Below are 15,359 nucleotides of genomic sequence, written 5' to 3'. Positions count from 1 at the left end.
ATTTTCATTCAAGTAAAGGATGGTATTTCTGACTGAGATTTAGTTTCTAATGCTCGATATTAAAGGGAGGATAGTGGCATTGTAAATCCCAGGTCTGATATAAAGGTTACCAAACTTTCAGTTGACATTCCTAAAGAACAAAGAAAATCCCAGAGAGCAAATGAACTGATATAGTGCAAGTAAACCAAGCTCATTATCTGATACATAAGCACATTCAGAGGATACTCTGAGATAAATATGGAAATATTAACTTGGTCATTAGAGGAAATATCTGTCCCTACTATTATTTAAATGCTCTGGGGCAATTGTCCTGAAACAGGATGCAAATAAAGCCAGTTCCCAAGCCTGTCCAATTTTATAGGCCGTCAATGTTGATTATCCTAATGTAAATACAAGGCATTGTCTATGCAGAGTGCTTCACCATGAAAAAAATTACGGGGTCAAATATATCACAATGATATCATATTACGAAAGAGTTGTAGCTCTACAATCTACATACAATCTACAGAAAAAAAATTATGATGATGACGATGATGAGGACGACGATGATGATCTTTTAAAAGTTTTTTTTTAAGGAAGTATGAGCACACTGTTTTCCTGGAATCAGATAACTCACAAATTCTGCAGAAAGCAGACTATAATGTAGGCAAAATCTGCCCTTTTAACAGCTATGACAGTTGTTAAAATAGAGCTGTGGAGTCATACTGTAGTAGCATGAATTTATTTTAGATTGTGTAGATCATTAAATAATTAAACTATGACATTATTCTTTACAGCATTTTTAATATAATTTCACTCATATTCTTTTAGGTTCTCTATTATAATTTAAGTTTACAAGACTTTCCACCTGACCCAGGAAAACTAGGGAAAAGGTGAATCCAGCTAGGGATCTGTTGGAATTATTTCTGGAATTACAGTCTCTCTGGGGAAGATACTACATTTATGGCATGATCACTTGGTAACAGCAGCTGGTTTATGAAGGCAGGCCGGGCAATGTTGTGCCATGGGGTGTCAGGTCTGTTGTTGTGAGGGGACACGGCAGCCAGTGTTCTCCTCCCTGTGCCTGGAGCATTGCTGATGCCTTTCTGTTTGCAGACATATGATGGCTGTGCCAAGTCAACACTGCTGCTGCACAAGGACCTTCAATTTCTGGACTGTCCCCACAGTACAGGATCCTGTGTGATGACAGCCACCATTCCTCTCTAAAAATAGATGTTTCTTATGGCTGGTCAGGAGAAAAGCATTAATTCTTGTTCTGTTGAATATTTTCAGTGATGCCAGAAAAGCCAGGTTTTCAGCTTGGCCCTAAAAAACCTCAGTGATCTTACCCAGCATATCTCCATATCTTCATAGAAGATATACAAAGAAAAAGACATAGACACATGGAAGAAATAGTGGTTTTGTTGCCTAGAAACAAGAAACAAATCTGCACTCACAGAGCTGAGTGGCTGCTGTAGAACACAACACACAAGTGCCACACAAGGAGGTTTACCAGTAGGTGGTGACATGTAATTATTTATTAGCTGTTCTCTGGCTGCAGAGGTTCTGAGCTACTGGCAACTTCTTGTTTAATCTTTCCTTTCATATTGCTCCACCTTTCTGAGATCTCCTTTACAAGTTTCACAGCGGCAGAAGTGTTTCATAGCTGCAATTGCATCTTCTGGCTGTAGCATGTCAGCCTGCTCCTGTTCTGTGAACTGCAGGGCTGCCTTCCCACTGCTGAGCAAAATGCTTGGTTTGTGTGGTTTCAGGGTTTTTCATCTGTTGATAAAAGAAAATGACCAAGTTCTCACAACACATGCATGAGAAAAAAAAGTCAATCCTTTCTTTGTAATATGTACCTCTTATTTACTTCCAGTGAATAAACAAGTTTTATAGTTAGCTGTGTGGAAATCTGCTATTTACTGCCAAATGTAATCAGCGGCCTCTCCTAAGTCCATCACACCCTTCTGTGCATCAGTGCTCCCAAGTTATGAAGCCATCAGTAACCCTGGAAAAAAAAATTATTCCACTCAGCTTGGTCTATCTGTTATTTTCTATTTAAATACCATTTAAATACCACGTGTGGGTTGTGACTAATAAAAGCCATACAGCTACAGCATATGAGAAGAAGCTTGGGTTTAGATAGTGAGTTTTGGAGCAGCAGGAGGAAGCCAGCCTTAAGGCTTCTTTTAGGCTTCAGGAATCACCACAGAAGTTAGCTGGGCCTGTTTGTTTTATGGGAAGAGTATTGGCTCCATGGAGGCCACAACCCAACTTACTTCACCAGCTGGAGCAGAGATGATAGGTAAGAGTACTCCTGGCAGCCTCTGCCCACAGCCAGTGGGTGCATCTGGGTGAAAAGTGTCTTGGTGCCCTTTGGGGGACAGTGATGCAATGTAACTGTGCATCAGTCTCGACACAATTCCTGGCCCTGAAGACACGAGCAGACCTCGTGAGGACACGGCTGCCCTTGCGGCTGGCGTGGGCAGCCAGGCTGGGTGGGAAGCGGCTGCTAAATGCACCGTACTGGGTGAAGTGTCAGCGCGCTCTCTTGCCTGCATCCACGTGCTCCTGAGCTGCTCTTTCTGAACTGGTTCTAGCTCAGTGTTCATTAGAGCTTAACCAAAAGATCATATTACAGTTGTTAAAAGGTTTTGCATTTCCTAACTACTATTCGTTGCATTGCTGAGTTCTTGATGAGCACCCATGCTCAAACCTGCAGTGACAAAGGCTTGTACATTCAAACATATGCTTTATTTCTGATGGTGTCACTGGCCTGAGTTGAGTCTTAAGCCCAAGCTGTGTCGGTTTTTTGCATTAATATTCTTCTTACCATTTACACAAGGAGTTTGCTTCACGAAGTCAAGTCAGTATGTTTTTTCTGACTGCACCCAAAACTCTTGTAGGTCACCTTCTTGGGCTGAGTCAAGAGAGCCAAACTCACACATTGTGTCACAACACACAATGTGCTGCAGAAAATGTGCTTTATCTGTCAATCAGTGGGACCACATGGTGCTTTCAGTCCCTGCTGTAAAGACTGGTGGCAACTGCCTGAATTTTGGCTGTGGGAAATGCTGTGTTTGTCTGAAGAACACCGAAATACCACACCCAGAACATCAGGGCACTCTACTGGTGCTGCTGAAAAATCAGGAAAGCCTAATGCCCACTAATATAAATGGAAGGAGATTCTCACTTATCATCTGCTAAATTTGGTGGAGTATCAGTGGCTCCTGTTTGTGTTTATCACAAGGACATAAATCACAGGCTGCAGCCTGTTATAGTACAGGCTGGCTTTGGGACTGTAGATTGGCTTAATTAAGACTTTCCCGAGAGAAAAAGCAATTATTTAAGGTAAGTTGCCAAGCAGCTACTGTGCTCTGCCTACACCTGGTTATACTTTTAGTACTATTATGTATGTACAAAGCAGAAAGGGAAAGAAGGTGGGCAGCTTTAGAGAGGTTACTGCCGCTGTGTGCTGGCAGCAGGATGCCATTTATAAACAATGTTATCTTCACGTTGCAGCACAGCAACCCAAAGCACAGAGGGAAAAGGCAAGGGTGAGTGGCAGCTGTAGCTAGGGCAACACAAGATATGGTGACAAGACACAGGCAACTGTTGCTGCTAAATGTTATTCCTGTGTGTTGGACACAAAACTGACACTAATTTCTGACTTTATTTTTTCAGTGTTGTCCATGCAAAAAGAATTAGACAACAGTATCATAAAATTATTATTCTCATTTAGGATGAAGAAGCGACAGGATGAAATCAAAGACAACACCCAGAATTGAAATTTTCCATAATGTGAACGAGCAGGAAATGGGAAAGGAAGGTTTTTATAAAGCAATTATACAATAACAAGCTAAATTCAGCTGATGAAAAAGAAGTCTTTATAGGAAAATTAATGAAACGCCTGTGCTTAAATGAAAATGGGATAGAGGACTGGAGCTGAAAGGAGTGATTTTTTAGATTAAGGGCAAACCTTGATGCTGTAAATAGGGTTTATTTCTTCAGTATAGCAACTTAAAAATTGCCTCAAATGTAATGGCATGTGCACAGTTACCCCATGCCTCACTGCCTGCTCTGGTTTGAAGTCGGGACAATATTTCCACCTGCCAGATTTGCATGTTAATGCCTTCAGTGTACTGTTCAATTGCAACAACAAGATGTCCAAATCTTTACTGTTTTATCACACAGTTGTAGGAACACCAAGAAAAACTGGTACAAAAGTGAGTCTGAAAAACCCTTCAGTTTCTCTCTGAGAAACATATTAGGCCTTGGATGACTAATGAAACATCACTATACCTGAGCTGCCTCCTTGATGGCTTGATGCCAGGTCTAGGAGCAAGCCAAAGTTTGAATTCTCACAAGTCAACAACAGAAAGGAGAAAAGGGTTAGTGGGAAAAAAAAAGGTGATGCAAGGAAAATGAAAAAAACCCAAACCAGTGTGATTGTCTAGATCTACTTTCTTCTCTTTCTTCTATGATTCATTCTATGATTCTGTGAAAGACCATTTTTTCTCTTTCTTCCAGAGAAATGCTGTTAGAGGAAGTAAGTCCACCTCCGCAGCCATCCCTTTGCCCAACTGCTGAACCCTGCCGTTCCCTCTTGCAGTGGCATACCAGAGCCAGGACAGTCCACAAGGAGAAGGGAGGGGCAACGAGCTGGCAGCTGAAGGGCAGCACGGACTGCACCCACCAGTTAGCACAGTCTGAATCTCCTGGACACCGGTCAGTAGCCATTTCATATATTGCTAAACTTGAACTGTAAACTGCAATTGATAAATCTGCAGGATTGATCCAAATACACCTGACTAACCTTCAAATTATCAACTATTACAGCTGTTTGGTTACTTTGGAACTGCTACTGCTACGTGACATCAACTCAAGGCCAGATCTGCAACTGTCTGCATCAGTCCAGCAAAGCTGTCTGCAGAAAGGTGCCAGAATAGAGAGAGAACAAGCTCTCTTCAGAAATGGTTAATCAATAGCTTGCTAGGTTGACTCAGTGCCATTAGAGACAGTGGTGCACCCACTGTCTATAAATTGTGACCTGTCTTCTGTTTCATTCTCAGTCACCTCTCCTGCCATCCTGGTAGTTACCCATTTTCCACTTGGAAGCTTGTGGGCATTACCAGAAATGTCCCTAACATCCTGGCTCTGGGGAACAGCAGTAATACTTTGTTGTGTGTCTTGGTTTCTTCTAGGGAGGAGGAGAAGGTAAGAAACCGATTGTAACTGCATCTCAGTGTGCCTACTAGCCTTTATTTGTGTCAAATATCCTGTGTACATCACTAAAAGAACTGTAGTCTCAAGACTGTCAGATGGACATACGCAGGATAGCATAGACAATGTTGTACTTTGGTCTTTTGACAGATTTATGTTCCAATCGAATTTTTGTGTATGAATTTTGCAATGATAGTGCAGTGATGCCTAGAGGCAGCTGTAGATACAAATCTATGCACAAGTGAGGTAATTAAAATATGAATATGTATGTTCTAATTTCCTAAAGTTCTGGGCTGGAGTTTCACCTGTATTGTAATCACAGCTAATACCTACTTACATGTAATTAGAGTTTAATACCTACTTACAAACATTTTTATATTGTATCTAGTAACACTGTTTAATACAGGTAATATTTATGTACCACGCTATTTCAAATACATATTCCTTAAAAGCATTTATCCTACTGGCATATTTACATAAGGAGCAAGTAATTTGCTCTAATTTTGTATTTTCAGCAGTCATTTTCTTGTTTTATTTTAAAAGTTTAATTAAAAAAAGGTGAAAATAATTAACTTCATTTACTGGAAAAGCTGAAGTATTATATGAAAATTTTTTCAGCAGTCATGATGTCCTTATACAGGAAAGTTGTTTTCTACTCAAAAAAGAAAATAATTTAAGCATATGCTTCACTTTAAGTATCTGCTTAATTTAAAGCATGTGCTTGATGACATTTTGTCTGAAAGACTAGCTTTTATGCTTACTGAGGGTCATAGCAAAATTCCCATATTTTTAGAAAGATCTGGTCTGTTAATGGGATATGCAAATAATAACAACATTTCCATACTAAAAAATTTCTTTTCCTTGGTATTCAGATGAAATTGTGGATACAATTGTCCAAAAATATATCAGGCAATATTAGTGTGATGGACTATTTATTAATGTGAAAAATTCATAACTGCACGTTAGCTAATGGCAGTAATTTGGCATTTGAACAGGTGAAAAATATACTTCTGATCCAGGGAAAAGAAAGATGACATAATCAAACTGTGTTTTATTATGTCTATTAATAGTTAAGGCTGTTCTTTCTTACATAGCTTAGCCCTTAAATGGGAGAAAAATATTTGTAAATAAACTATTTATTTGGGATTTCTTTTTCTTTTTTTTTCACATTACACAAAGCCTAGCATCAGCATTTTACATACCTGGTAGTCCTAGAGAAGAGATCTTTATACAAAATTTTAAGTTCAGCTTTTGTTTGTGTTTTGTAGGCGACAAGGTGAGCCACCACTTGAAAATGGGTTCCTCCCATACCTGGGCTGTGCCTTGCAGTTTGGTGCCAACCCCCTTGAATTCCTCAAAGAAAAGCAGAAGAAGCATGGCCACATCTTCACTTGCCATGTAGCAGGGAAATACATTCATTTCCTCACTGACCCTTTTTCCTACCATGCATTGATGCGCCAAGGAAAACACTTGGACTGGAAAAAGTTCCATTTTGCTACTTCTGCCAAGGTACTGCTGGTTTTAATATCTAACAAACAAAGTATCTGCTGACATACTCAGTTAATCCCTGTAAACATAACTGTGCCTTTGAAATAGGATTGGTTTCACATTTCTGCACTTTTCCTCGTTTAAAACATTGTGGTCTTGTTTTGCTCTTCCTAAATGGAAAAGAAATTTGCAGTGATTTGGATTGTTCTAAGACTATACATTATTCTAAGACTGTACATAATTTTGTTACATTATTACTCCTCCCTCTAGTAAGCTATGAAGTTATACTTTGGCTTTCATTTATGTTAGACTTTATCATCAAGGTAATGACAGGCCTTACTTATCATGCATACAATTTATTTTGTGACAGGCTTTTGGGCATGGTAGCATTGACCCAGCAGAGGGAAACACCACTGAAAATTTTCATCACACTTTCATTAGAACCCTTCAAGGCAATGCCCTAGATGCCCTCATTGAAGCAATGATGGAAAACCTACAGTATGTCATGCTGCAGTCAAGAACACCTAAGCTCCAGTCTAATACCTGGGTGACAGAAGGACTTTACACATTCTGTTGCCAAGTGATGTTTGAGTCTGGCTTTTTAACACTTTTTGGTAAAGAATTTAATTCAAATAATGACAAAAACCTATCATCAAAGCAGGAAACTGAGAGAGCTCATATCCTAAATGCCCTTGAAAACTTCAAGGAATTCGATAGGATTTTCCCAGCCCTTGTGGCAGGGCTGCCTATCCACCTCTTCAAGAGTGCCCACAGTGCACGTGAGAAGTTGGGAGAGGCACTCCTGCACAAGAACCTCCTGAAAAGGGACAACCTCTCTGAGCTTGTCACCCTCCGCATGTTCCTGAATGACACCCTGTCAACCTTCGATGACATGGAAAAGGCGAAGACCCATGTGGCAGTGCTCTGGGCCTCTCAAGCAAACACCATTCCTGCCACTTTTTGGACCTTGTTCTATCTTCTTAAGTAAGTCCCAACGCTTCTTGCTCCCTAACAAGAAAAATGTTTATCTTTCAGAAACCAGTTCATTAATACAGGCCAATTCCACTGCTTGATACCTCACCAGTGATAAAAATCTTACTGTTTGCAACAGAAATGGTGTGTTGTTCTGGACTTCCACAGAAAAGCCCTTCACTCATCTGAGAGCAAGTAGTGGTAGCACAGAGCAATTCTGTAGAAGCTTTTTTTTTTAAGAAACAACACTCCAGGGCAATGCTACACTTTGTCAAGAAAGCTTTGGAGTTAATCTATATGTTATGACATTAAAAGCGCTAGTTGCAGTCAAAACATTGATTATATTAAGGCAACAAATATAACTAGACATTTTTAGTCCATCTCACTAGAGCAGGCAACATGAGATTTAACTTCATTGTTGTTTTCACAGATACTTAATAGAAAATAATTTATATGCCGATAGATCCCATTGAAGCTCTGCTGTAGACTGCACCTGTTGAGCTTGTTACTCTTGAGACAAGTGCACAGCTCAGATAATACTATCAAATGTCCATTTTAGAGTGGACCTTTGTGGATTATCTGCCTCAGTATAACTAGCACTGAAGTGTGTGTCTAAATTCCTAATGCTTTTATTTATCATATCTACTTGCCAATGCTACTTTTTGAGGTTAATTGTTACTTTTTGCTACAAGAATGAATTTGCTTTAGATTTTCTGGACTTGGAGTCTTTTAATACCCTGATTGTGCCTTTGTCAAGACACTATTGCACCCTCTTTTATTGTCTCTATATATTTCACCATAGCTCATATATTCAGTGTCTGAAAGAAAGCCTAGACAGTGAGGGTACTATGTGGGCTCTTAGTATTAGGAAGATTCTTTTCAGCTAGACAGAATATTGTCACATCAGCCAGAATAAATGATGTTATAAAACTGATCTATAGTCCTGTTCCTAAATTTTCTGCCCGTGGTGGGGCTATTTCCTAATCTACAACTGGCTGATTTTTTTCTTACTCTTGGCATTGCTTTTTAGTGACAGTACTGTTTATTACCTGAATTACCCTCATCAGTTCTGTCCCACTTGTCATTGCAGACAAAATCAAATACTTGAGGATCCTTTCCTTTTTTTTTCCCTTTGAAGTTATAATACCTTTGCCAAGACATGAAAAAGTGGAACTGCAGCATTTTGCTACAACATTTTCATTTTAGAAGGTTGTACTTGTCAGCCAACAATAGAAATTTTAGCCAGGAAGAACTTTAATAGCAAACCCCTTCTTAAAGAATTCTTAAATTTAAAATTATGTTATACCTTTGCTCTTTTGATCTTAGGAATCCAGAAGCAATGAGAGCTGCTACCAAAGAAGTGCAACTTGTTTTGGAAAGTGCTGAAGAGAGTATCAGCTTAGATGGCAAACATATTTCCTTGAACCGAAAACAGCTGGATAATATGCCAATACTGGGTATGCTTCTTTTATGCAGGAATCACACTACAATTTCCATGGTCTTCTACTTATTACCATGTAAATACTTGCTATGGAATTCCTATGGAATTAGCAAAGAAACAGTAGAAGAGGAAACTATATGTTCCTTAGCAAAAGCCAACACAACCAGGCTTCCCAATGTCCCAGGTGGTACTGAGAGTATCAAAATTTACATGAAAAGCACTTCTTCATGGGTAATGGCATGTCTCAATAATCCTATACAGCTACATAACATAGACCCATGGATAATTCTGAACAATATTTTGTTTGGTTATATTTTTAAATCAAATGAAAATGTGTTGCCAAAACTTAAATCCCAATTCTTATCATGTGAAGCAATATTTTCTAATACCATTATTTCTATTTTCTCTTAATATTTTTTCAAATTATAAGCACATTTTTCAGAAGTTACAGAGAGTTTTGATAATGTTGCCTTTTAACTACTGTTACTTAAAAAAAAAGTCAGCTTATATTGAAACAGAAAACCCCCCACATTATTTTTTTCCTGAATATGGGTTTCTATAAAGAAACTCTTACAGCTTCAGAAAATTCTGCTTACTGAACTGCCTCTTTTTCTTGTTATCTTTCAGTTTTCACTGGTTTGGTCTTTATCTCAGAGTGACATTGTGTTTAACTTTTGAACATTTGTTTTCATCAACTATAAGCATTTTTCTAGGGGAAAGAAGATCAGGTTCTCAGTGGTATCTATAGAAGGGATAGAAATGCTAAAAAGAAATGAGGAAGATACTTTCTTAGGCATTTAGAAAGTTAATATTAAAATTTTTCTTCTAATAAATTCAGGGTTTGATAATGGCTCTGAAATAGATCAATATCTATGACCTGCCCCCAGGATGTGAATACACTGTTTCCATGGCAATCATTCCTTGTTCTCTCCCAACAGACAGCATCATCAAGGAGGCGATGAGGCTCTCGAGTGCATCCATGACTTTCCGAGTGGCCAAGGACGATTTCACTTTGCACTTAGAGAACGACTTCTACAACATTCGCAAAGATGATATTATAGCTCTTTATCCTCAGCTGCTGCATTTTGATCCAGAAATCTATGCTGATCCCTTGGTAAGTATTTTTTTCAATCTGCATTAAACTCAGCGCTGTGGCAGAAGTTAACAGGCCTTTAGATAAAGCATTTGTAGTGGTGCCCCATGGCTGGTTTTCTGTTGTACCCCAGACAGTCTGTTCTTACATGTGAAGATGTAATGATAGGCAAGAAAAAGAATAAAGTCAGTGCAAACACTCTCTGCAAAACATGTTTTAGTGTGACCAAAAGGTGTGCTACCAGCCCCAGACAGCCTTCTACTTACTGCCTTCCTCACTGAGGGAAGATCACCATTATGGAGGTCTTTGAAGAAGGACAAGGATAATAGTTTCCCAAAGGCACGGAATTAGAATACTTCCAATACTTCTTCTGCTGCATGAACAAGGATGCAGGTTACAATGCTTATTTTTAGAGATCAGGACAAAAAAGGAGAGTTATCAGCAAAGAACCTGGGATCCTGTACCACATAACAGAACTTCTCAGAGGCCACTCTTTCTAAAACAGCACCATGGGGCCTGGTGCTACTGTACGATGCTTATTTCTAGAGGCATCTCTTTCCTAGCCTGCATTTTGTGTCTTAGCAGCTTTATCTGGTTTTTGGAGGTATTCAAATATCAAGGAACTCTTTTGTGTGTTCAATTGCAGACGTTCAAATATGATCGCTTTCTGAATGAGAATGGAGAGGAGAAGACTGATTTCTACCGGAATGGTCGGAAGCTGAAGTATTACTACATGCCTTTTGGGACAGGCATGGCAAAGTGCCCAGGCAGGTTATTTGCTGTCCATGAGATTAAACAATTTTTGGCTCTGATGTTTTCGTGTTTCGAGATAGAGCTGGTGGACAGTAATGTGAAATGTCCCTCTCTAGATCAATCCCGTGCAGGACTGGGTGTTTTGCAGCCATCCAATGACGTTTATTTCAGGTACAGGCTGAAATGCTTATGAATATGTATTTTTTATTATGCATATACACTATGTACTAGTAGTACATAAATACACTGTATATACTAACAGTACTAAATACACTGTATGACATACACTTTATATACATTTTATGTATATATGCAAATGAAATACTTCAAGTCTTGGGGAAAATCTATATGAAGATGCTAATTCACCATTTTAATGAAAAATGTGCTGGTACCAGTGTGGTACCAGCATGCAGTGGGTTTAATGTGCTGTTTTGATGCAAATATCTCCTTTTTTACCAACCATTTTGAAATGCAAGTTAAGATTTTCAATTGTGTGTGTACAATAGCGGGGCTTTTTCTGTCAGCAAATACTTTCCCACAGTTAGAATTTCATCAGCTAATTCATCTTAATTTCAAAATTGTACTACAGTTAAAACGTATTCTTTTCTACAATTGAAATGTTTGGAGGGGGGGAGGAATGGTGGTGGTTATCCCCACAGGTGAAATGAAGTTTTTGTTGTATAAAGGCAGATCTGCAGTGAGGAGGGGAGAGTTTTCTGGGGAAATACCTTTACGGTTTTATGAAAAACTAGAAGACTTGAAAAAAAATTACAAAAATGTTCACGTTCAAGTGAAACTGCAAAACTTGTATTATATTCATTGTAAGATACTTATTTTCAGAGAGTGCTAACTGTGTTAAAATAAATTATATTGGCTGAACCAAATGCATCTCTAGACTGTTGTTTTAATGTCTTAACATTGTCAAAGGTTTATGCACTCATCCAAAGCCACCTAAACCAGTTTTAAACTAGCCAGCTCAAACACCAATTTGGATATAAATAAATATCTACCACATATTCACCATATTCAAGGGTGGTTTTAGCCTCATTGCCTTAACTCCATATTTCAGTAAGCCTCCTTAGGTCTTCCTAGTCTAATTCCACTAAAGTTACCATGGGTAGAATTCTGTGGCATGTCCATGAGAACAATTGTTTCAGGGTTAATATAATTTGCTTCTCTTTAACATCCCTGTCCTTTTCTGCTGCAAATGACAGATGTATGTATGTATGTCACAAAGTCCATTTTTTAATGAAACATCTTCAGGCTGAAAGAGAGAGCTTTCTTACCATCTGATGCTGAAAAGAACAAATGGACTTAAAACATTTTTTTATCCTGTTCTTTTCTAAGGACCTGTAGTGGTTTGGTCCAAAATACTTATTACTTATTTACTTCCTGTGAGATAAGAATTAGGAGAAAGCAAAGCAGGCACAAAACTTAAAAGAATATAAAGAAGTTTATTAACAGACCTAAAAGGAAAGGAAAAAAAAAATCATACCACACCTTCAGAACTCTTCTCCTCCCCCCACCTTTCCCCCTTCTCCCACTGCAAAAAGACAACCCTTGAGATGTCCAGTCAGTTTACCACTTCCATAATAACCTTGTTTAGTTCATTTAGGGAGAGGAGTCTCTCTTGCTCATGCTATGGAGACATCTCCACAAGAAATTAATGGGTTAGCAAAGCATAGTCTCAGAAGTGACCCTCTTGCAAAGGGGTGCTTACAGATTCCTCTGTGACCTAACAGAACCTATCAGCTGGCCAGTATGAATATGGACAATTCTTTAAGCCACTTAAAGTTGTGACCGCCTCTGTGATACAGACTTAAGAATAGACAAACCCCCCCCCACAGCTCTCTCTGTTCCAGTGCTGGGACAGGTGGCTGCAGGCCCCGTGCAGGGGCCAGCGGGCCCAGCCCAGGCCCTGCTCGGGCCAGGCCGGGCCAGGCCATGGCCATCCTGGAGCCGATGGGCCCTGTTCCACCCGCAGAACCCCACCCCACCCCCCCGCAGCCCTGCTATGTGCAGACAGACCAGCCTGGCTCCCCCTCTCCCGTGTGGCCAAGATTCAGCTAAAGCTGCACCAATGTGACCAACAGAGATAAGCCACATTCCATCTGCAAGGCCTAGGTGAGATTAACCCTTATAGTGCTGTGAAGAGCTGAAAACCTGAGGGAAGAGAAAGAGGAGATGCTTAAGGCTGAAATTCTGTTGTAAAGCTGTGATATATCAGAGTACCCATTGTAATTTCATGAAGGCATGGGAGGGGTGGAGCGTTCAACTTGTGAGTGAAAGCACCTGCACTGAGATAGGCAGATGCTGAAGCTGCTGTAATTTCATGAGAAGTTTGAACAGGGAGAGATGGAAGCGATGAGGACTTTTGCTCCAAATGGAAAAGGAGAAAGACCTCTGTTCCTAGAGATGCTTCCAGAGATAGTCCTAGAGATGAAGATGAGGAGGACCCTTTGCTCCCAGGGAAGGAGAAGGGCCTCTATTCTTAGAGATGAAATGCTCCCAGAGATGGGTGAAGAGAACTTTTGTTTCTGAACGCTCAACCTTAAAATTGTACCCCAGTAATTCAAGAGTGGACCCTTGAAAGCAGTTGTGGGAAAAGCTGCAAGTTGGGGGAAGGGACTCTCACATGTGAGCAGAGAACCAAACCGGGCGGCTGTCTCATTGTGATAATGTTTTCATAGCATGGGCAAGAGAGACTCCTCTTCCAAAATGGACTGAACAAGGTTATTATGGAAGTGGTAAACAGACTGAACATCTCAAGGGTTGTCTTTTTACATTGTCACTGGGAGAAGGGAGAAAGGTGGGGGGAGGAGAAGAGTCTGAAGGTGTGGTATGATTTTATTTTTCTTCCCCTCTTTTAGGTCTGTTAATAAACTTCTTTATATTCTTTCAAGTTTGGTGCCTGCTTTGTTTTTCTCCTAATTCTTATCTCACAGAAGGTAAATAGTAATGAGTATTTTGGACCAAACCTCTACACATGGCTTCAGTATCACAAGACAGCCGCCTGGGTTGGTTCTCTGCTCACACGTGAGAGTCCCTTCCCCTGACTTACAGCTTTTCCCACAACTGCTTTCAAGGGTCCAGTCTTGAGCTACTGGGGTACCATTTTAAGGTTGAGCTGTTCATAAACAAAGGTTGTCTTCACCCATCTCTTAGAGCATCTTCATCTCTAAGAATAGAGGCCCTCCCGCTTCCCTGGGAGAAAAAGGGTCCTCATCATCTTCATCTCTAGGACTGTCTCTGGGAGCATCTCTAGGAACAGAGGTCTTTCTCCTTCCAATTTGGAGCAAAAGGGTCCTCATCGCTTCCATCTCTCCCTGTTCAAACTTCTCATCAAATGACAGCTGCTTCAGCATTTGCTTATTTCAGCACAGGTGCTTTTGCTCACAAGTACAGTTTGAACGCTCCACCCCCCATGCCTTCATGAAATTACAGCGGATACTCTGTTATATCATAGTCCATCACCACCATAGTTTTACAGCAGAGTTTCAGCTTCTAAGCATTTCCTCTTTCTCTTCTCTCAGGTTTTTTCAGCTCTTCTTTCTTTACTTAATATCTGCAGCACTAAAAGGGTTAATGTTACCCGGGCCTTGCAGCTGGAATTTCGCTTATCGCTGTCAGTCACATGATCTTTGCCGGACAGCGGGGCAGCTTCAGCTGAATCTTCGGCCACACTGGCAAGGTGGGGGGGGGAACCGGGCCGTGCCATCTGCATGTAGCAGAGCTGTGGGGGGCCGAGGGTGGAACAGGACCGCACAGCTCCAGGATGGCTTTGTCCCAACCGGGCCCGGCCCGAGCAGGTCCCGGTCTGGACCCGGCCCAGACTGAGCAGGGCCCAGCCCGGGCCCGCTGGGCCCTGTACCAGCTGAGCCCAGTTACTTGTCCCAAAGCTGGAAGCAATAGAGCTTTCCCGGGGTTTGTCCATTCTTAAATGTGGACCACAGAGGCGGTCGAAATTTTAAGCGGCTTAAAAATTGTCAATATTCAAACTAGCCAGCTGATAGGTTCTGTTAGGTCACAGAGGAAGCTGTAAGCACCTCTTTGCAAGAAGATCACTTCCAGACTTATGCTAACCCATGACAGGACCTATGGTCTGACTTTTTGTCCTTGACACAAAAGTAAGCCTCATGACAGAAGATGAGATACAGAACTACTAGAAATTTTCAAATTTCACATTCTGGCAAGATATCCAGCCAAACTGATAGAGCTCTTCCTAAATAAGGAATTTTCAATTGAGTTCTAGAACTGCTTTAAATTATCTATTCTTTTTTCTTCTCACTATCCACTGTGTTAAACATTCAAATGTTAATAAAAAGATTATGCAGTGTGTGATTATTTTTTACCTTGGTGTTGTCCTTGTAATTTTATTTAATCTTTTTGCATTTTCAAGGGAGAACA

The 15,359-nt window shown here is 40.3% G+C and overlaps 1 protein-coding gene across 1 annotated transcript; it reads left to right on the top strand.

Annotated features, from left to right (window-relative positions):
* The first annotated feature begins 4,607 nt into the window (after positions 1–4,607).
* LOC116451990 (cytochrome P450 7A1) lies at positions 4,608–11,846 on the top strand. Its single transcript, XM_032126039.1, has 8 exons — positions 4,608–4,710; positions 4,822–4,919; positions 5,055–5,199; positions 6,474–6,714; positions 7,064–7,677; positions 8,992–9,122; positions 10,045–10,220; positions 10,846–11,846. Exons 3-8 carry the CDS (start codon positions 5,120–5,122, stop codon positions 11,143–11,145), a joined length of 1,542 nt encoding a protein of 513 aa, XP_031981930.1. The 5' UTR covers positions 4,608–4,710; positions 4,822–4,919; positions 5,055–5,119; the 3' UTR covers positions 11,146–11,846.
* Positions 11,847–15,359: the final 3,513 nt, after the last annotated feature.

The sequence above is a fragment of the Corvus moneduloides genome, chromosome 1, assembly GCF_009650955.1.
Source record: "Corvus moneduloides isolate bCorMon1 chromosome 1, bCorMon1.pri, whole genome shotgun sequence".
Classification (NCBI taxonomy): Eukaryota; Metazoa; Chordata; class Aves; order Passeriformes; family Corvidae; genus Corvus; species Corvus moneduloides.
Note: the sequence above shows the minus strand (reverse complement) of the source record. Positions and strands in the feature narration are given on the sequence as shown.

Excerpts from the sequence above, each read along its gene's own strand:
- LOC116451990 (XM_032126039.1), top strand. The coding sequence starts at position 5,120 with ATGTCCCTAACATCCTGGCTCTGGGGAACAGCAGTAATACTTTGTTGT. Across the intron at positions 9,123-10,044 it reads GGATAATATGCCAATACTGG|ACAGCATCATCAAGGAGGCG; the intron begins GTATGCTTCTTT and ends CTCTCCCAACAG. Across the intron at positions 10,221-10,845 it reads AAATCTATGCTGATCCCTTG|ACGTTCAAATATGATCGCTT; the intron begins GTAAGTATTTTT and ends GTTCAATTGCAG.